General features: G+C 43.4%; 1 protein-coding gene across 11 annotated transcripts in view; it reads left to right on the top strand.

Annotated features, from left to right (window-relative positions):
• Positions 1 to 21,247, top strand: part of UNC13C (unc-13 homolog C) — a 769,821-nt gene that overhangs the window by 672,683 nt on the left and 75,891 nt on the right. For all 11 annotated transcript variants that reach the window (XM_033920485.1, XM_033920487.1, XM_033920488.1 and 8 more), the window contains 3 exons: positions 5,058 to 5,146; positions 11,017 to 11,166; positions 17,892 to 18,015. In XM_033920485.1, the coding sequence (XP_033776376.1) occupies positions 5,058 to 5,146; positions 11,017 to 11,166; positions 17,892 to 18,015 (363 nt within the window). The remainder of the gene's footprint in view (positions 1 to 5,057; positions 5,147 to 11,016; positions 11,167 to 17,891; positions 18,016 to 21,247) is intronic.

Here is a 21,247-nt window from a genome sequence, read left to right as displayed (position 1 = left end):
AATGCATCAAGCCATATAAAATGCACTTTCCTTCAAATTATCCTGTGGTTTGAAATAAACAGTTAGGCCGATATTCAAAAGCAGTTTGAAATCCGCTGGCTCCACTAAATGTGGAGTCTTATTTGAAACTCTAGTGATGATGTGTAGTTATTTAAAATGACTTGGGAAATGTCCACACCATATTTTTTTTAATTATGCTTTTGTGAGTTTACACTCCCAATAAAACTTATATATAGCTCTCCCATTTCCCATCTCACTTCTTTCCCAGCCTCCTATTCCCTTTTATCTACTCCATATTACCACATTTCTACCACATTTCTACCACTATGTCTCACTGCTCTCTCACTCGTCATCTCCCTTTTGACCTCATCCACATGGCTCACCACTTTCAGAATCCTCCTCCCTCTCTCCACTGGTCAGGCTATAACTCCCTGTCCATCTCTCCACTGGTCAGGCTATAACTCCCTGTCCCTCTCTCCACTGGTCAGGCTATAATTCCCTGTCCCTTTCTTTCCATCCCTAGCATCATCTTATCCCAGCTCTCTTCCCTCCTGCCCTTCCATGGTTCCATCTCTCCTCCTCTATCTCCATGCTCCCTCTCATTTCTGTTTTTCTTCTTCTCTCCCCCCTTGATGCTGAACAATGAAATGGAGAAAAAAAAGAGAGATGCTGCTTCTCTCTGCCTTCTATCCTCTGCCTTCCATCCACAGGCCTAACATTTTTCCCTCCCTCCCATCCCTAGATCCAACTTCTTTCCCTTTCTCTTCCCAACCGCACCCCCCATCCCATCTCTCCCCCTGTCTGCCTGCCTCCCTTCCCCAAGTCTACCATTTCTTCCTTTCTCATGCTAACAGTTCTCCCTTCAAGTATCTCTTTCCCTCTTCCTCCACACCACCCCAGGTCCAACTTCTCTCCCTTCAGACCATTGCCCACCATCTCTCTCTGTCCTCTTTTTCTGGCCCCATAAGCTCTCCCCCCCAGGCCCAATCTGGCACTTCTTTTAATACCCTCCCTCCCCCCCAAAAAAAAACAACAACCCAAGATCCAGGAGGGTTCCTCGGCCCAGCATGTTCTCCCCCTTCTCTTTGCGTCCATGCATCTCTACCTCACTCCTCTCCTACCACCATGTCCAATAATTCTCTTTCTGTCTCCGTCCCTCCTATCTCTGCCAAACAGTTCTCCTCTTTCTTTATCTCCCCAATTGCACCATCTCTTTCCCTCTCTGACACCCAATTCTCCCTTTCTATTATCTCCCTCACCTCTGCAACTCTTTCCCTCACTCCCTCCATTCTTCCATCTTATGCCTCATGCTCCCCTCTATCTTTCCCTTCATTCTGTGTCCTAAGTTCATGCCCCTCCCTCCTTCCGTCCATCATTTTTCCTAAGTTTATGCTCCCTCCCTTCATACAGGGATATATTAAAACGCCGATATCCAGATATGTTACAAAACTATTGCAGCATACTATAAAGCAGTGGTCTCGAACTCAAACCCTTTGCGGGGCCACATTTTGGATTTGTAAGTACTTGGAGGGCCTCAGAAAAAATAAATAGTCAGAGGAGCATAATCGAAAGTGACGTCTAAGTCCGTTTACGTCCAACTCGCAAGTCGTCCAAAGTAAAAAACAGCTTAAGATACATTTTCGAAAAATATGTCCAAATTTTTTTTTGTTTCGAAAATTGTCCATCCTGCTGATCTGATTGTCCAAGGTGCTAAATCATCTATCTTTATACCACGTTTTCGTCCAAGTCCAAAATGCCTAGAACAAGCCCTTTTGGACGTGGGAGGGGTCTGCAAAGTGATGGACTGTATAGCCAGACATGCCACCTAAATAGTAGGGTACCTTACAGGGCACTGCTGTGAACTTCACAAAAAGGGTGCCATGTCTTCTCCTCACTACAGCTCCCTTATAGGTGACAGTGAGCCCCCCAAACCACCTCCTGAATCCCCTAGACCCACTTATCTACCACCCCAATAACCCTTATGGCTGCAGGAGCCACTTATATGCCAGTAAAAAAGGGTTTTAGGGGTGTATAGGGGAGAGCAAATGTTTAAGTATCAATGCAGTGATTACAGGGGCTTATGGGCATGGGTCCTCCTCTCTGTGGGTCCCTAACCCACCCCCAAGACGACTTAAGCTGCCTCTGTGCAGCACAACTTGGCTTTCCTATGCCAGGCGGCCAGGTGATGATGGTCTGGAGGCTGAATTTTAAAGTTGTGATTAATATTTCTATGGGGGGGGGGGTTGGTGATCACTGGGGTAGTGTGTGGGGGTCTGTTTTATGTGTTTGCAGTGCTTATCTGGTGACTTTAGGTGGGTTTTTGTGATTTAGACCATGTTTTACATGGTCTAAGTCATAACGTCCAAGTTCCGTCGATCCTGGGCTGTATAACTTTCGGTTATACCTGCTGTACGACTAATTCTAAGCCAGCCCATGTCCTGCCCAACTCCCGCCCTCGACACTCCTCCCGAAATGCCCCGTTTAGCTTTGGTTGTTCAACGGCACTATGAAGGCCTAGGTCGTTTAGAAATACGTCCAAAACCCGTTTTTAGTATCAGCACTTGGACGTATTGGGGAAATGTTCGTCCAAGTGCCGGTTTTTGGACATTTTTCTCTTTCGATTATGAGCCCCTCAATGTCTTATTAAAGAAATGACAATTTTACATGAGGTACGTCTTAATAATAATATTGTAATTTATAGCTAAAGAGACATATGATCAAGAAACTGTTTTATTTTATTTTTATGATTATGATAAACATACCAAGGGCCTCAAAATAGTACCTGGCGGGCCGCATGTGGCCCCTGGGCCGTGAGTTTGAGACCACTGCTATAAAGCATGTTCCTATTCACATTTATTGAACCTCAGCGACACCACTCAAAGCTCAAGCTTTATCATTGCTTCAAGCTTCGCGTGCCAAAACATCATTGGTTCTCCTCGCACATATAATGGAGTACTATTTCAATAAATGTGAATTAATAGGGATATGTTTATAGCATGCTGCAATAGTTTTGTAACATATCTGAATATAGTATTCTATAAACTACATGCCAATTGGCACCCAACTATAGACAATCAGGGCTGTGGAGTCTGTTCACACAACCTTCTGACTCCTTTATAGGAGTTTGCAGGGAAGGGACAGGGACAAACTTTGTCCCCCATGTCATTCTCTAGGTGCCACTTTCATTAATATAAATATCATAAAATATATTACATTTTGTAATCATCAAAGAACTTGATATCAAAATATCTTCCAAAAGTAAAACATATCCTGAAACAAATGGGTTAATCAAATTATTAACTGTGTAATAAGAAATTAAGTATTATAATATTTGCATGACATACAATTTAACTTTATTAGGAGTCTGAGCTGGAGTCGGCACATTTTCACTAACTCTGACTCCACAGCTCAAAAATTGCTTCTGACTCCAACTTCGACTGCAACTCCACAGACCTAGATAGAAGAGGTCCATTTTTAGCAGCCCTCTGACTGCATAACTTTAAAAAGATAAATCCTTTCAAAGTTATTCAGGTTTACAATGATTATAAATGTTTTAGTGCCACTATTGAATATTCACATGTAGCTTTATACATAGTTCTCATCCATATAAAGTTATACCTGCCATATGTGCAGTGGTACTTGTACATTTAGGGGTCCTTTTATTAAGGCGCGCTAAAAGCTAACGTGTCTATAGGATATAATGGATGCGTTCACATGCGTTAGCATATAGCATGCGCTAATTTTTAGTGTGCGCTAAGGCACACTAGCGCACCTTAGTAAAAGGACCCCTTAATGTAGGGATAATGGATAAATCCCAACCCAGTTCTAGCACTTAACTTTCAGCTGTCTAGTGATATAAACAGCCAGAAGATCTGAATTGGCCAGCATGTTAGTTGAGATCGGTGTCTCTCAAACGTTTTTAGCTCCGGCACATTAAATGGAGCAAATGTTTTTCTCAGCACTTTATAAATGAAATTATAAAATTCCAAAACCAACAAAAAATTAAATTTGAGAGTTATTTATTTAAAGTTTTTAAGCTATGAATGGGTAATTGTAACAACGGCAAAACTAAAGTAGATAGAATAGAATTGCTAATGGATGTGCTTGTTTTTGAATGCAAATTAACTCAAAACATGGCTCGATAGTCAACAATCAAATATGCATTTCATCATCCACCACCTGCAGTCATTCTCTTTTTTAAAAAAAAAATGTAATTTCTGTCAGAACTGAAAATCCAAGTTCACAAAGATAAGAAGATCCAAACAGTAACAAAGCCTTGATTGCTTTGTTGCTCAAGTTAGGATAACTACTGCAAAAAAAACCAACCAAACCCTAATATTACTTGCCATTAGTTTTCAAGGACCAATCACGTCAAACAATGATGCTTGTCTGAGCGGTTGTTTCCTTACGCACAAGCAATTTTTCAGTAATAGTGGATCCACTCTGTAGAATCTTTTCCCATATCTGGTATTAAAGTTTTGATAGTCTTAAAACTTCATGATCAGGGAAGAGAGTCCTCCAGTTTCCTTAGAAAGAGCCCACATCGGGACCGTGTGCAGTCTGGCCCAAATCACATATATTATGCTTTTCTTATCTTTCAGAATACTGGTGAGTACGCCATTCTTGACTGTATTTGCAGCCTCTGGATTATATTTGTCGTCTTAGGCATGTAAGCTCCAGCTGGTATTTTCAGACTTTTCTGAATGCTTTCTTTACACAATATTTGGAAATACTTTTTAATTGCATTATGCTGTGGACTATAAAATATTAACATACCGTAATGCTTTTGCTGCTGTAGCTTATATTATAACAATAGAATATTAATGCTGAAGTGCGTCGTGCAGTGGAGCACACAGCTGAATTGAATATTACCACTTCAAAACATTTGCACATTTTTTCAGAAAATAGAATAGCAAATACCATGAAACGTTGCTATAGCAAATATTTTGTATCCTGCAGCATTATGCACAGAGAATAGGCACATTAAACGTGAAACATATGATATTTAATTTGGATGCACCTAATTAGCCTGCTGTTTTTATGTTTATTTTATTTAGCTGGATCCAGAAGCCAGTGTCCTTTTAAAAGAACTTCAGGTCAAGCTCAGCGGAGTGCTAGATGACCTAAGTTGTATTTACGGTTCCAGGTAACTATTTCTACTACTATTTATCATTTCTATAGTGCTGAAAGACGTATGCAGCGCTATACATTTAACATTCAATAGACAATCCCTTCTCAGAATAGCTTACAGTGGGTAACGGCAGTGACTTAGTAAGGGGGGAGCAGTCCGCCCCGGGCACCAACTTAGTGAGGGCGCTGGCACCCCTCTTCACTCCCCCCTCCTTCGCCGTCATGAGCAGCAACTCCAACCTGCTACTCGTGCCAGCGTCGGCTCTCCCTCTGATGTCACTTCTGGGTCCTTCACCTAGGAAGTGACATCAGAGGGAGAGCCGACGCCAATGTGGGCAGCAAGTTGGTGATGATGCTTGCGCCAGGGAAGTTTAAAGGGGTACGGGGTAGGGAAGGGGTGTGCGCGTGACAGGGGGCAGGAAGGAACTGGTGTGTGGAGAAGAGGACAGGGGAGTGGCGCCAACCCCCTCCCCGCTGGGCGCCTCTCACCCTCATGCCACTGGGTAAATGTAACTGATGGTGAGCGAGTTAAGACTTGAAACAGTTTTTAAAAAGTGAGCTTTTAGCTTGGATTTGAATACTGCCCAAGACAAGAGCATGACATATTGACTGGCAGCCTGTTCCTGGCATATGGCGCAACAAGATAGAAGGGACAGAGTGTGGAGTTGGCGGTGGAGAAACATATGTTAACATACTCTATGCATTCTATGTTCATACTAAAAGAGAATGTATTTTGCTGCAGTCAAATGATATTCATAAATTTTACAGGCCTGGTATTCCATTCAGGAGCTCATCACTGATATTCAACAGCACCTAAAATGAAAAGGCCACTGAATATTGGTGCTAACTGGCCAAGTCAAATTCAGGCAGTTCGGGAGGAACTAAAGCCAAGAGAAAGGGGCAGAGTCAGGGAGGGACCAAGAGTGTGGGTACTGGCTATGTCCAATGCAGGTGCCCACATAGCTAACTGAGCAAAAAGAGTACATAAAAAGCAGTCTTTTCCAGACATTGACACTGATTATTGTCCGTTGCCTGGATAACTTCCAGGTAACTGTCTGAAGCGCTGTGAATTCCCTTCTCCTCTGAGCCTTCCCCCTCCAAAGAGAATTGGCAACCCCTCCCTCCCTTTAATGACATATACTGCATCCCACCCCTATCCCCAAGTGTGTTTCCCCCAGGCCTATCTTTCAAATCGCTAGTAATCTAGAGGTTGTCAGGGCAGGAGTGATCCCCACTTGCCTCTGCCCATCGTGGTTCTTCTAACAAAATGGCTGCTGCAACCTCTAGTGGCAGTCTTGCAGCACTAGCAGTAGTATCACAAGACTGCAACTACCGTAGAAGTTGTGGCAGCCATTTTGATAGAGGAGCCATGACAGGAAGGAGCAAGAGGGGATTGCTAATATAATATATAGAACACTAATATAGTGTATTTCAGTTTTCCCAGGCAAGGAGTGTCTCATACATTTTGGTATAATTGATATAATTATTACCATCAGGTATGGACATGTGGGTTTACTTAGGTATAGGCATGTAACGTGAGCCATAAACTGGTGTAAATAGATATTTTGTGACTAGGCGCACCAATGTGGGAGCCTAACTTTAGGTGGATTTTACAGAATTTGCCAGTAAGTGCATAACTTTACTGCACTGTAGTAAAGAGATCCTTAAAATAAGACTCCGTAAAACCAGCTGTGTTTGCAGGCAAATCTTATCTCATATATACTCATAATGATATCTTTAAAACCTGGCTGGTTTGCAGTTCTTGAGAATGAATATGGCCAGTTTTCAAAATGTCTGTATGTATTTAGATAGGTAAATATAGATAGATATATAAGTATATAGAAGAGAGATAGATTGGTAGATTTAAGGATATAGATATAAGAGAGATGCAGAGATGCAGTAAATTCTTCAATGATAAGATTAAGACCTTAAGATGCTCCTTCCCGCCCGCAGTCTCCTATAACTCTCTGCTGCCCCCCGAACCCAATCCTACCCTAGCTCCTTTCAACCCCATCCCTGCCGACAGATCCTGGACTGCCTTCGAGCTCATATCTTATTCTCAGATCCTTAAACTCTGCCTCAAGTTAAAATCTTGCAATTGCATCCTGGACCCATTCCCCTCCTACCTATTTGAGAAAATCCCCACACAGGCCATCACATCTCTTACCGAACTCATAAATTCTGCCCTATTATCGGGCTTATTCTCCACTGAAATGGGACACATCGCACTTTCCCCTCTACTGAAAAAAGCTGACCTAGACCCCTCCATACCATCCAGCTATCGTCCAATAGCTAATATCCCTCTCCTCACCAAGCTGCTTGAGTCTATCATATCTACCCAGCTCTCTTCCTATTTAGAAAGATTCTCTATCCTCCTACCTTACCAATATGGCTTCAGACCCAACTTCTGCACCGAATCCCTATTGGCCTCTCTAATCTCTAAGGTTCAGCAACTGCACTCTCATAACAACTTTGCTGTTCTTCTACAATTCGACCTCTCCGCGGCTTGATGTTGTCCACCATGACATTCTAATTTTCCAACTCTCCGAGATAGGCATTAGCTCCACAGTTCTTGATTGGTTCTCCAAATTCCTGCACTCCCGCTCTTACACGGTTAACATGAGCGGCACCTCATCCTCCCCCTGGATCCCGACCTGTGGTGTCCCGCAAGGCTCACCCCTCTCCCCAATCCTTTTTAACATTTACATGTCCTCCCTGAAACTACTCCAACTATCCCCCCTTGAAACTCTTTACACTTACGCCGATGACATCCTTGTCCTCCTTGAGACCGACTCGAACCTCATTAACCTCTCTACGAACATATCCTCATGCATAACGAACCTCCAATCCTGGGCATTCACAGTACAAATGAATCTGAACGAGTCCAAAACAAAACTCCTTTGGCTCGGCCCACAATTAGACCATTTACCCTCCTCCATCCCATTGTCCTCCGGTTCCTCATTACAGCTCGAGCTCTCAAGCAAAGTCCTGGGTGTCATCTTAGACTCTTCTCTATCCTTCAACGACCATCTCCAATCCTTGGTAAAAAAATGCTAAGGAAAGTCAGACCCTACTTTCACCAAAAACACTTCGCAGTCCTAGTTCAATCCATCATCCTCTCCAGATTGGACTATTGCAATTCTATCTACCTCAGCCTAACCAAGAAAAGCCTCCACAGACTGCAGCGGATTCAGAACGCCGTGGCTAAGCTTATTTTCACGAAAAGCAAATTTGATCACGTCTCGCCACTCCTGTCTAAGCTCCATTGGCTCCCAGTAATCTCCAGGATCCACTTCAAATGTGCGTGCCTAGCCTACAAGCTCCTACATGGCATCCTTCCTGCCGTTATCCCTCTATCCTGGAACTCCCCAACCCCTACCTCCTCCAGACCCTCCAAAACTCTTAAACTATCCTTCCCTTCCACAAAAGGTATTTCTCATGCAGGCAAACTTGGGTCATCCCTCCCCTTTAAAATCACTGAGATCTGGAACAACCTTACCTCCCCGCTCCGATCCTCAAGCTCCCTCCAACTTTTCCGTAAACACCTAAAAACCTGGCTATTCTCAAAACTGTAACATTTCCCCCCTCTTAGGCCTCTCCCACCTTCCCCACCCTTTTACATCTAACTCTTAAACTCTCCACTGGAGTTCCTCTCTCATCCTAATTCCTGTAAACCGTGCCGAGCTCTGCACTTACTGAAATGGTGCAGTATATAAACCCAAGGTTTAGTTTAGTTTAGTTTAGTTTAGTTTAGATCCAATAGATATAGAGAAATATATAAAGAAAAGAGAGAGAATTTCCAAAAGCCATTTACCTGGATAAACCAACCTGAAGCCTTAGACTAAGGGCAGCACAGTAAATCTGTGAACAAATGAAACAGAATTATTGGGCTGTTTGACAATTGTCCACCCTCTATGGGGGCTGAAAGTACATACTGATGAGTTTTGGAGTTGGTGTGGCTGTTGGGACTTATTGTTTTCATTGTCCTGGCTGCTCTTTGCAGCCCACCTCCAGGAACTGCCATCCTAGGTAGTTAAGCCTGCCCTGGCTACTTTGAAGGAGGACAGTTTCTAGTCAGCCAATCTGCATGTGTTAGTGGCTTTGAAAATCGAATAGGTGCAGCAGTACTGAAAGGCTAGGACTGTCGCCATTTTCTGTGGATTTTCCATTTCTTTTCCATGTACTGTAGTTGAAATTATAGGATGGGCTCTCATTTTTATTTTCATGTGAAACATTTTTGATAGGTAGTTGAAACTTTAAATCAAGCAATAAGGCCCAGATCTGTAACCAGCGCTGCTGTTAGTGGCCACTGATCATATGTCAATCACATGATGGCACCGGGTACAGAATCATACCTCTGGCAAAGGTAGGTGCCGGAAATGTAGGCCAGGGTTTTCCAGACTTACATTTCCAGCACCTACCTTTGATGTGACTCACGCCTGTGCAGGCATTTTAGGCTACCTAACACCACTTCTGACGTTAACAACACCCACAGTGGCATTAGGCAGCCTAAAGCACCTAAGGAGATGCAATTTTGGCACTGATTTTTTTAGGCACTTTGAGATGCCTTGAAACACAGTTAAAAACATTGTTTAAACAGTGTTTTTTACTGAGCTTGGGTGCCTACTGGCACTTTAAAAATTGGCCCCAGTTAGAGAATCCAGGCCTAAGTGCTTCCCATTTCTTAGGCTTCCATGGCTGACATCATGATCGCTACTATTGTCCAGGTCTTGCTTCGTCTGGGTAGGTAAAACTGATATTTCAGCAATCATGCTGTGGCTTTCTTCAGGGTATGCTGTCATGTTTGCAGTTTGTCTTTATATATAATGGGTCCGCTGGCCTGATTGAGAACAGGGAGGACCGTTGGTCATGAATTTGAAGTTTGGTGGGAAAGTTCATTGGCCACAAATTTGAAATATGGCAGGAAAGTTTGTTGGTCTCAGATTTGAATTCTGGTGGGAAAGTGAATTGGTCACACAAATTTGAATTTTGGTGGGAACATCCATTAGACACAGTTTTAAATTCTGATGGGGAAGTCTTTGGTCACATTTTTTAAAAATTCTGTCAGAAAGAAGGGCGAGAGCTGAAAACATTTAGATGGAAAGCGACGGTGTATGTCCCCGGCCCCAGTCCTTTTTGTGTTGAATTTCTTTTGGATGAGTGGTTGCCATGCTTTGATTATGGAAAGCCCTTTACCTCCATTGAAGTTATTGGGGTGTCTTGCTATCTCTATTGCCTCTTTGATTCTTCTCGGCCACCAGCGGTCTTCTTTTCACCTGCCATGGATGGCTACAGCTGATTTTTCTGTGTTGCATCAGCTGTAGCCCTCTATGGCAGGGAAACGTCTTCTCTCTCCATCTAAAAGTTGCCACAACCACCCACCCTTTTTTTCTGACAGAATTTTTAAAAATGTGACCAGACTTCCCCCACCAGAATTTAAAATTGTACCCAATGAATGTTCCTGCCAAAATTCAAATCTGAAACCAACAAACTTTCCCACTATATTTCAAATTTGTGACCAATGAACTTTCCTGCCAAAATTCAGATTCATACTAATGATCCTTCCTGTTCTCAATCAAGTTAATGGACCCACTATATATATAAAGATAATGTGCAGACCTCCAAGCATTCCCTGAAGAAAGCCACAGCACGATGGCTGAAATGTCAGTTCTACCTGAGACCAGGACAACAGCAACAATCCTCAGTGGTTCCTGTCTTCTTTTGGACAAATTTTAGGTAGCACCTTGGAAGGGAAACGTCGCACACCCAGGTCAAGACATGGAGAACTCTCATAGTATTTCACAAAACAACATCAATGTCTGTGAATAAAATTTGCTCAGGATTTTCTTTTCCATGGCTTTATTCCCCAAGTATTTTTGATTTTAGTTTCCAACCAATGGTAGAAGAATGTGTAAAACAGATGAGTTCTGAACTAAATCAAATGAGAGGCAATGGAAATACATCCTCAAATAGGAACAATGCAGTCATGGATGCTGAGATAATGTTGAGACCGCTCATGGACTTTCTGGATAAAACGTAAGTAAAATGAACCCATTGGGTTACATGCGTGGACTAAAAATAATGTGTGGCAGACAAACAAGAAATGATTCTTTTTTACCTCAAGCAAACCTTCATTATTTCTCCTAAGGCCTCTTTTAACAGTCAGTGCATAAAAGTGGCTTGTGCTACCCCCGGCACTGATCTTCCTCACACACGGATGCCATTTTTAGCATGGCAATAGAATGGCCCTACATGAATTTCCCATTGGCTTGTGGCCAGTAGCACATGCGTCTGTATCGCAACTTATTTTATTGGCAATAAGGGGCAAATTTTATAAACAGCACCCTGATTTTAGGCGCCCCACTTTTAGGCAGCCTATGTCTAAGCACCAATCAGGATGCACATTTACATAAGAACATAAGAATTGCCGCTGCTGGGTCAGACCCAGTGGTCCATCGTGCCCAGCAGTCTGCTCATGCGGCAGCCCCCAGGTCAAAAACCAGTGCTCTAAATGAGTCCAGCTTCACCTGCGTACGTTCCAGTTTAGCAAGAACTTGTCCAACTTTGTCTTGAATCCCCGGAGGGTGTTTTCCCCCATAACAGATTCCAGAAGAGCATTCCAGTTTTCTACCACCATTGTAGGTGCCTCCATGAGCCTAGGGAGGTGTGTAAGGCCACCTAAGCTCACCTAAGGCTAGGCATGGGAGTGGCCTAATGGATCTGGCCAATTGAAATCTTAGGCCACTCCCAACTCCCAGTGCATCCCAGAACACACTGGGAAAGGGTAGGCCTGTTATTCTAGAGAAGGCGGGCCAGTCGGCTGGAGGCAGGAAGAATGCCTCTGGCTGGCCATCTCAATAATGTAGGGGGATTCCGTGTGGGCTTGAGGGGGTCCAGGTGTGCTACTTTTCATGGTGGAGGATTAGGGACTGGGCATCCCTCCTGCCAATGATCTTTGGGGGGGGGGGGGTTTCCGATAGGAGGAATTGAGCATTCCTCCTGCCGACAATGTTTGGCGGGGGTGTAGGTGTTCCGGCTGGAGGGACTGGGCATCCCTCCTGCCGGTAGTCTTCACGGGGAGGGGGGGCGATGGGTTGCCGTGGCCACTAAACTGATCGCAGCAGGGAGATATCCTTGTCGTGATCAACTCAGCGGCAACGTGATTCTCTAACTGGCGCCTGTAACATGGGTGCCAGTTAGAGAGTCGTGGTGGTTAGGCAGCTTAGGGTGATTCGGTAAAGGCCACCCATGTGTGATTCTCAAAAGCCGCTTAGGCAGCTTCTGAGACCGGGTACCCTATACAGAGTCTAGGCCTAAGATCTCATGTGCTAATCTGTTAATGCGCAGTTATATAGCAGTGCTAAATGATTAGCACAGAACATACCTACTCTCCACCCCCAATTCTATTTTTTAGCGTTGGGTAGTGCCCTCTGATCCCGTAACTACTGCAGGAACTCTGATGCACCCCATGGTGGTGCTTTTTAATGTACAGTAAGAACTGTGAGATAAAAATGTCCAGAACTGTAGAAGTAGGACAATCCAAGGTTTTGTGATTCAGACTCTACTTAACAGGAGAATGGTTTTCTAAATATATAGTCTTAACAGAAACAGAGAGAAGGAAAAAAAAAAAATTACTCAAGTTCTTCCAACGATTAAATGAAAAGTAATGTCTCCACCTCCATAATTCATCAACAGATGGCAGTACTGATGAGCTACATATGTTCATTTGTTCTTTCACGTTTCTTCCTTCATCTCAGTTAGTAAGAAGTGTCCATATGAAGAGACAGTTTTGTTATTGATTGTGAGATGGAAGCATGCAGTGAGGACTCATCAGTGCGATTTAAGCAACATGCTGTGATGGGATTTCTGACTACTAAAGGAGTCCCTCCATTGAAATTTACCTTTGCACGCAGGTTGTTTACTGTGATGACCGTGTTGAAGAGAACACTGTGCATCATTGGGCCAAAAAATGTAAAGATTATGAACCTGGAAGGGCTGATTTGTGTGATCAAAAATGTCGTGGACAATTTGTGACAGCAATGGACGAGTCTTGCATGATAAAGGCTGACAAACTCAAAAGGGAGAATTGGAGGATTACTCAAAGCATTACATTGCAACCCTGAAAACTTTGAAAGACTAACTGAGAAGAGTTCAGAAGAACAAGGAGGAAATTTTGTTGCAACATGACTGTGCCAGGCCTCACACAGCATGAAATAGAGAGGCAATTGTGGAAAAGGGTAGGGTTACCAGATTTTCCCAAAGGAAATTCGAGCCCATGGCAACGCCCACAGGGCCGCCCAGTTCTGCACTGTTCCACCTGTGTCATGCCCCGTACCTCCCCCCAGCCCCGCCCCCAGACGCGATGCAATGACGTTGAACGCTGTGTGCGTGACATCACCGTGTTGCATCCGGGCATGCATAGGATGCCCCTTCCCAACGCGATTTTGACAGGACACTTTTCAAATCCCGGACACAGTGCTGGATTTTGAAAAGCCGTCCGGACCCCAGGATATGTCTAGGGAAATCCGGACGTTTGGTAACCCTAAAAATGGGTCTCAAGTCTTACCCATCTGTGGGGGCATCCATTCTACTTGAATGAAGAGGTGGAAAGAATTGTGAGCAACTGATTGAAATGACTAGATGCGCAGCTCTTTTGTGAAGGCTTTTAAAAACATGTCCGTCGTTGCCAGAAATGTGGCAAATAGTGACAACTATGTGAAAAGAGCAAGTTTCAAGCATTATTTTTTTTATTACTTTTTATTTAAACAAAATTTATAGAGGTGGAGGCATCATTTTTCATGTCATCCTTATATGTTCAAATGTATTTATTTATTTATTTATTTTTTATTTTATTTCTTATATACCGCTATACCGTGAGGTTCAAAGCGGTTTACAATGAAGATAGATTAAAAATACATTAAAATAAAATAAATAAAAATGGTACTTTGGATTTCCCTAGCTGTCCCGAAGGCTCACAATCTAGCTAAAGTACCTGAGAAAACAATAAATAAAAATAAAATAAATGAAATAAAGTAAATTCCATTCAGACAATAGGTTCTGATGTTAGAAGTTCATAAAGACGATATGTCAAGGAGCGAAAGCTGGTATGCTCCTTGAGCCCTGATGTATGCAGCCAAGCCAACACACGTGCAGAAAACAACAACAACCATATTTGCACATAAACCAAACCATCCCTCCCGATCCCCCTACCCCCCCCCCCAACAGAAACCCAAACATAAAATCCCTGGGTATAAGAAGTCAATAGATAAACCAATTATGAATTTAAGAGTCTACTCCGGGCCACAGATGGAAGGGTCATCCAAAAGCGCTCCCAAATCATAGTAAATCTTCGCCCCGGTCCAGAGTCGAGATCAATAAAATGTCTACGTTTTATCATTTCATCCTTATATACGCACATGTGTTTCTTTCTTTCCCAATCAACACAATAGTCACTAAAATTGTACCTATCTGGCATAAACACCTTATCCTAAGGCAGAGGTGGCTAATATTAGAGGCTCATCCTTACTGTACTTTAGTACATTGGGCCATTTATGAATCTTCAGTGTTCCATCCACTCTGACTTTTTCCTAAATTACTCATTTTTATCATGACTCTGAGAAGAAGGGTAGGCAAAAATTTGTGCAGCCATGACATGCTGCAGAATCTGAAATGGTGCACCAGATAAAGAAAAGCTCTTCATTGCTTTATCCGTACCGGTTTTATGTGAACAATGGTGGCTATTTAAACAAAATGCCTTACTTCCTGATATTCAGCCCATGGTGGTCAGCAGTTTTAAAGCCACTGACTGCCGCAGACTAAAACTAACCTAGATATTCAGTGTCCAGGCACCTGGAAGTTATGCTGGTGCCAGCCAATATTCACTGCAAGATAGGTTGCTTTTTGTGCAGTCCCATCTGCCCACTTAGCTATGCAGGCACTTGCATTGATTATGGCCAATGCCCTCATAACTGGTGGCTCCTTCATGACTCTTCCCATGGACCACCTGATATTAACCGCACAGTGATCAGAGAGGATTTTCAATGGCACTGTACAGTTAAATGCTGCTGACTATCTAGAAATGGCCTCTCATGCCCGCTTAAACCTCACTGAATATCAACCTCTTAATTTGTCTTCACCTAGTGTTGCTCAGTGGAGCTTTTAGAATTACAGGGCTCCATTTGCATTTTCTGTATACAGTAGCAGCAATGGCACCACCGCCCTCTTCTCTGCCGCCCCCCCTTCAATCCTTCCATGCCTTCCCCCTCTCCACTAATTGAAGAACAAAATTGAGAATAATTCCTCTGTATTGCTCCATGGTGCTATTGCAGTTTGGACGTTGTAGTCACTGCATCTCAAAAAAAAGATATAACGGAATTAAGAAAGGTATAGAAAAGGCCAACAAAAATGATAAAGGAGATGGAATGACATGGGGAAAAAAATTTTATCACCATTCCCGCCCCATCCCTGCCCTGTCCCCTCGAGCTCAGTCCCCATTCTTGCCTCGTCCCCACAAGCTCAGTCCCCATCCCCATGAGCTCAGTCCTCGTCCCGCAAACTCAGTCCCCTTCCCCGCCCCGCAAACTGTCAGATCCCACCCGCACAAGCCTCGAATAGTTATGATTTTATACTGGACTTTTTTTTATTAAAGTATAAAAAGAGACTATTCTGTACAATTGGCATTTTATAAACACAAATAATACAGAGTAAGGATCAACAAAACCCCTGTCTCCCCTCCATTTCACAAATATCCCCTCCACTATTATGAAAGCTGACAAACCAAATTACTACAGAATGCTACATAGAAAAATCAAGCTAATAAAATGCTTCTGTCACACATGGCAGGAATAGTTTAGGGGAGAGCAACTAGGGCAACTGCCCCCTGGTCAGAGAGAGAGCCCCAGGCCAGCTGGAAGCTAAAGAAGCACAGCCTGAGCTTTGTGGTTCCCAGTTATGTCTAATACCAGCTCTAGCAGGATACATATTTCAAATCTGAAATATTCTAATCACAAAATATAAAATAATTTTTTTTTCTACCTGATAATTTTATTCTTCAAATCACATTGGTCTCAGACATTGGTTTTGGGTTCCTTTTGTCTTCATTGTGGCATGGCTGGCTCCTGAAGGTAAAATAGGCCCAAGAGGAGCTGGGGAGGAGATCCCGAGTCTGACACGGGTGCAATTTTTTTACCACAGGAGCAAGACTTTTCATCGCTTCCACGGAGTGGTGAAAGGTCTTGTCCCCATTCCTGCGGTAAACCAGTTGCAAATGTCACCATTACTGCGGTGACCACGGTTTACCACGGTAAACGGTCCCCCTGTCATTCTCTAGATGGAGTGACTTCCCTATAAGGAAAAGCTAAAGAGGCTAGGGCTCTTCAGTTTGGAGAAGAGGTGGCTGAGGAGAGGGATGATAGAGGTCTAAGGAATACTGAATGGAGTAGAATGGGTAGATGTGACCGGCCTGATTCTATAAATGGCTCCTATATCAGTAGGCGCCTAGGGAAATGGTGCCTACCGCATATCAATCAAATTTAGGTGACATTTGTAGAATCACGCCAAACAGCGCCTAAATTGAATTAGGCACCAGTAGGCATCTAACACTTTCCACACCCAAACTCCACTCCTAATCAGGCCTACATTTCATGTAGGTGCTTTGCCGATTTACATATTGAACTTAAATTAATAATTTTTTTATTGGCTTTTAATGGTGTTTTCAATTATCACACCAGTTAGAAAATTTTGAGTTCCATGTGGACAGTGGCATAGTAATGGGGTGGGGGGGGGCGTTTCACCCCGGGTGTCGTCTTCCTAAGGGTGTGGCACCCTTCTTCCTCTCTGCTTCCTGCTCCTCTCCTTGCTGCACACATGTGCCCCTTGCCTTCCCCCATACTTTTTTTACTTCCCTGACATGAGGTTGCTGCCCATGTCAGCATCAGCACTCTCTCTGACATCACTTCCAGGACCCGCGCCTCGGAAGTGACGTCAACGGGCGAACCGACACCGACATGGGCATGTTGCTCATGCCAGAGAAGTTAAAAAAGTATGGGGAAAGGAAAGAGCGTGTGCGCACGGCAGGGAAGGCAGTGGAGGGGTAACACCACTCCAGGCACTGCTCACCCTTACTACTCCATTGCATGTGGAAATCGGCAAGGCACCACCGATCTAGAAACTATTTATAGAATCAGGCTCAAATTGCTTTTTTACTCTTTCCAAAAATACAAAGACTAGGGGGGGGCGTGCAATAAAGTTACTACATGTACTTAATTAAACTCTGAAATTAATTTCTAAAGACTGTGGCAAAGGCATTTAGCTTAGCAAGGTTTAAAAAAAAAAAAAAATTTGGACTTGGGAAAATCTACAGATTATTCCTGAGATAAGAAGCATAGAATCTGCTTTATTCTTTTGGGATCTTGCCAGGTATTTGTCACCTGGATTGGCCACTGGTGGAAATAGGATACTGGGCTTGATGGACCTTTAGTCTGACCCAGTATGCTGATACTTTTCTTCTTTTGCAACAGAATGTAGAAATTGTATAAATGTCAAACAGTACAGAAAATTACAAATAGCTTTCTTTCTGAAGGGTTGTCACTAGCGCAGGAGCTTCAGAAGCTATAAACAAAGGTACTTAACCATAGGTGTGGATTGAAATAAAGCCTTCTGAAAGTAGGACACCACATGCCAGATCATCTGGGTTTAAGATAATACACAGCCTCTGACGTCTGAATGCTAGATTTGGAGTAAGATATTTCTTTTTATTCCAGCTTATCTATCTCTGCAAAAATCTGTGAGAAGACAGTTCTGAAACGGATTTTGAAAGAGCTCTGGAAATTGGTCTTGAACAGAATAGAAAAACAGATTGTGCTGCCGCCATTTACAGATCAGACTGTAAGTGTTTATTTTGCAGCCTACACATGAAAAGAACAAAGTCTGTACGTTTCCTTGTCATGGACTCCATTTGTATGGGATTGCCTAAGTTTGGAATAGTTTGCCTATTTTAAGCACCTACTGTATGTGTCTTCATAAAATACTAGCATAGATCTTGAAGAAATCACACCTAGATTAAAGGTGTGGTCACTTGCACCTGCTCAGGAGCAAGTGGTAATATTAGAGTTTAAATTCTGCATGCATGTGTTGTATAAAATATGCATCTAAGTCGCAAGTTTACCAATGCTTTACTCTATAAGTACATACCAGCTTGCATCACAACTAATTTTAGACATGACCTGTTATAAGAGACCTACTTCGTATTCAGCGCTATTCAACAGGTTAACAACAGCTTCTCGCCAGTTAAATAGCATTTAGCCAACTAAGTCCCAGTATTCGGTGTGAGATAGCTGCTGAATATTAGCGCTCAGTGACTAGCCTGGTTATTGGCTATGTCATGCAACATAACCCCCTCTCGCCATCGCCCCACTCCCTAGCAGCATGAGGAATGGCCACTCCCTCCGGCCGGCAGGCCTGCCTCTTCAAAATGGCAGGCCTTCCCCTTCCTTGTGCATGGAGGGGCCTAAGGTCCTGATTGGTCCAGGTGCCTAAGGTCCCTCCCATAGGACAATGGGAGTTTTAGGCCCCTCCCAGTGTATCCCAGGATGCACTAGGAAGGGGGCCTATGGGAGTAGGCATCTCTCCTGTCAGACAAGTGCCAGAGAGGGAAAACAATGGTAAAGTGGGAAAATCCAGCAGGCTGTGTGTTAGCAACGTAATGAAGAAGAATGGGCAAGCTGGATGATGAGCATGGTCCTTTTAATCCAGTGTTTCTCAACTCGGTCCTGGAGTACCCCCTTGCCAGTCAGGTTTTCAGGATATCCACAGTGATTTGCATACACTGCCTCCATTATATGCAGATTTTTTTCAGGCATATTCATTCACTGTGGATATCCTGAAAACCTGACTGGCAAGGGGGTACTTCAGGACCGAGTTGAGAAAGCACTGTTTTAATCTGTCATCAGGTGAAATTAGAGTGAAAACTTAGCATATGTTCACATTCCATTTTAAACTGGGTTGTTTGTTTTCCATTTCATTTTGGTAGATAGGAGAATACTTTAATTTAAAAACATTAATACATGCTAAGTTTAAAACAAAGGTGAAATTTTGGATATATAGTCAAACAATGTTTAGATGAACAACAAAAAGTTGTCTTTTTCTGACATTGCAATTAAATTCTGTCATGCAGAACTACTCTCAGGCTGCCAAAGATCTCTAGTAATTACAGTTCTTAGGGTAATTGGAATATAACACATTACAGTGAGATGCTATACAGATGGTTATTTAACACAATGGGGATAATACTAGCTTATGCTTACTTGTGACGTTTTGGCGATCCACATATTTTGCTTTGTCTATACTGCATGTCTGCAGTGATAACTTTTTGTGTATTCCTGTGCACTGTACTGATTTACAGTTATGTTAGTTCTCCATATTTTGACATACCTCTTTAATGATTATGCTAAATTTGCTATTAATTTGTTTTACTACATTGTGGAGTGGGGAAACCAGGATTCAAATCCCACTACCACTAATTGCCCAACCCTCCATTGGCTCAAGTGCAAGCTTACCCCATCCTCACCCCTTTTATTAAGCCATGGTAGAGGTTTCTACCGCAGCCCAGAGCGCTAAATGCCAACGCTGCTCCGACACTCATAGAATTCCCTGAGCGTGGGAGCAGCGTCGGAACATAAGAACATAAGCAGTGCCTCTGCTGAGTCAGACCAGAGGTCCATCACGCCCAGCAGTCCGCTCACGCGGCGGCCCATCAGGTCCAGAACCTGTATAGTAATCATCTAATCCCTTCTTGAACCCCAAAACCGTACTCTGTCCTATCACACCCTCCGGAAGTGCATTCCAGGTGTCCACCACCCTCTGGGTGAAGAAGAAACTAGAAGGGCTATAGTAGAAACTGGAAGGGCTTTAGTAGAAACCTCTTATTATGGCTTAGTAAAAGAGGATCTTAGGACCATATTCTATAAATGGCGCTCACTATTACTGCCTAACTTAATTTTTCGCATCATTTGAAACTAATTAAAAACTTGTTATAAAAAATAAGTAGGTGCTGGGAGGTGTCTACTGTGTAGACGCTATAATCGCGTCTACAGTAGGATGCCTAATGGTGCCTTAAGCCAAAGTGGGCATGGTTAGGGACAGAGTGGGACTTAGGCGCGATTCACTAAAGAACTTAGGCATCTGCAATATAGGCCAGTAAAACCCTGGCCTACATTGCAGACACCTAAGCTTTCTGGTAGGCACCATTAGTCGCGATTCTTTAACTGGCGCTTGATCTGATTGACATGCGGCTGGCACCATTTTTGTAGGCGGCTTCCAATTTAGGTGCCATTTGCCTAATCTGGTTCTTAGAACGCAAGCCCTTTGAGGACAGGAGAATATTGACTGTACCTGAGAGTTATTTGCCTTGCACTACTACTGAAAAACATATACTTTACTGGCCTAATATTGACATTGGTGGCATAGAAAAGGAGGGGGGCTGGGGATGAGTTTTGGCAAGTAAGCCTGCTTCAGGAGTCCAGGGTGTTAGTATGACGTGCGTCAAAGCCACAAAACAATGCCACATCACATAATATACCACAAGTAACTGCTTTAGGAAAAACAGCTGTCAAGTCCTACGTTTGTTTAGATGGCATTTAATATAGACTATATTGGTTGCCATTAAAGTGTGGTTGGTTTGAAGGCCTGGCCCTCTCTGCTTCTTCTTTTGGACTCCTTGGGTTTTGTGCAGAGTAGACTTTTCTCTCAGTTTTTTGCCTGCTGCTTTTCCGGACCATGAGCATCAGTGACACTGCAATCTAAAGTGGTCCTAGGGCCACAGTGTTCATGAGCACGATGTTGACTTTGCCCACTCCTGACCTCAATTTGTTGTTCGGGGGCAGGGAAGCAGCAGAGCTGACAGCGTGCTTATGAAGACTGCAACCCTAGAACCACTTCAAGTTGTTTTGTTTCCGATGCTGCTGGTCTGGAGCAACTGGCAACTAGAGGGAGAAGATTGGATCAAAGATGCAAGAGTAAAAATGGGAGATGCTGGATGGAAGAATGGGGATAGAAAGAGGGGGAATGCTGTGGGAAGAGAAAGGTGAGAAAAGGAAGAAGGGAGATACTGGGTGGAAGG

The sequence above is a fragment of the Geotrypetes seraphini genome, chromosome 14, assembly GCF_902459505.1.
Source record: "Geotrypetes seraphini chromosome 14, aGeoSer1.1, whole genome shotgun sequence".
Lineage (NCBI taxonomy): Eukaryota > Metazoa > Chordata > Amphibia > Gymnophiona > Dermophiidae > Geotrypetes > Geotrypetes seraphini.
Note: the sequence above shows the minus strand (reverse complement) of the source record. Positions and strands in the feature narration are given on the sequence as shown.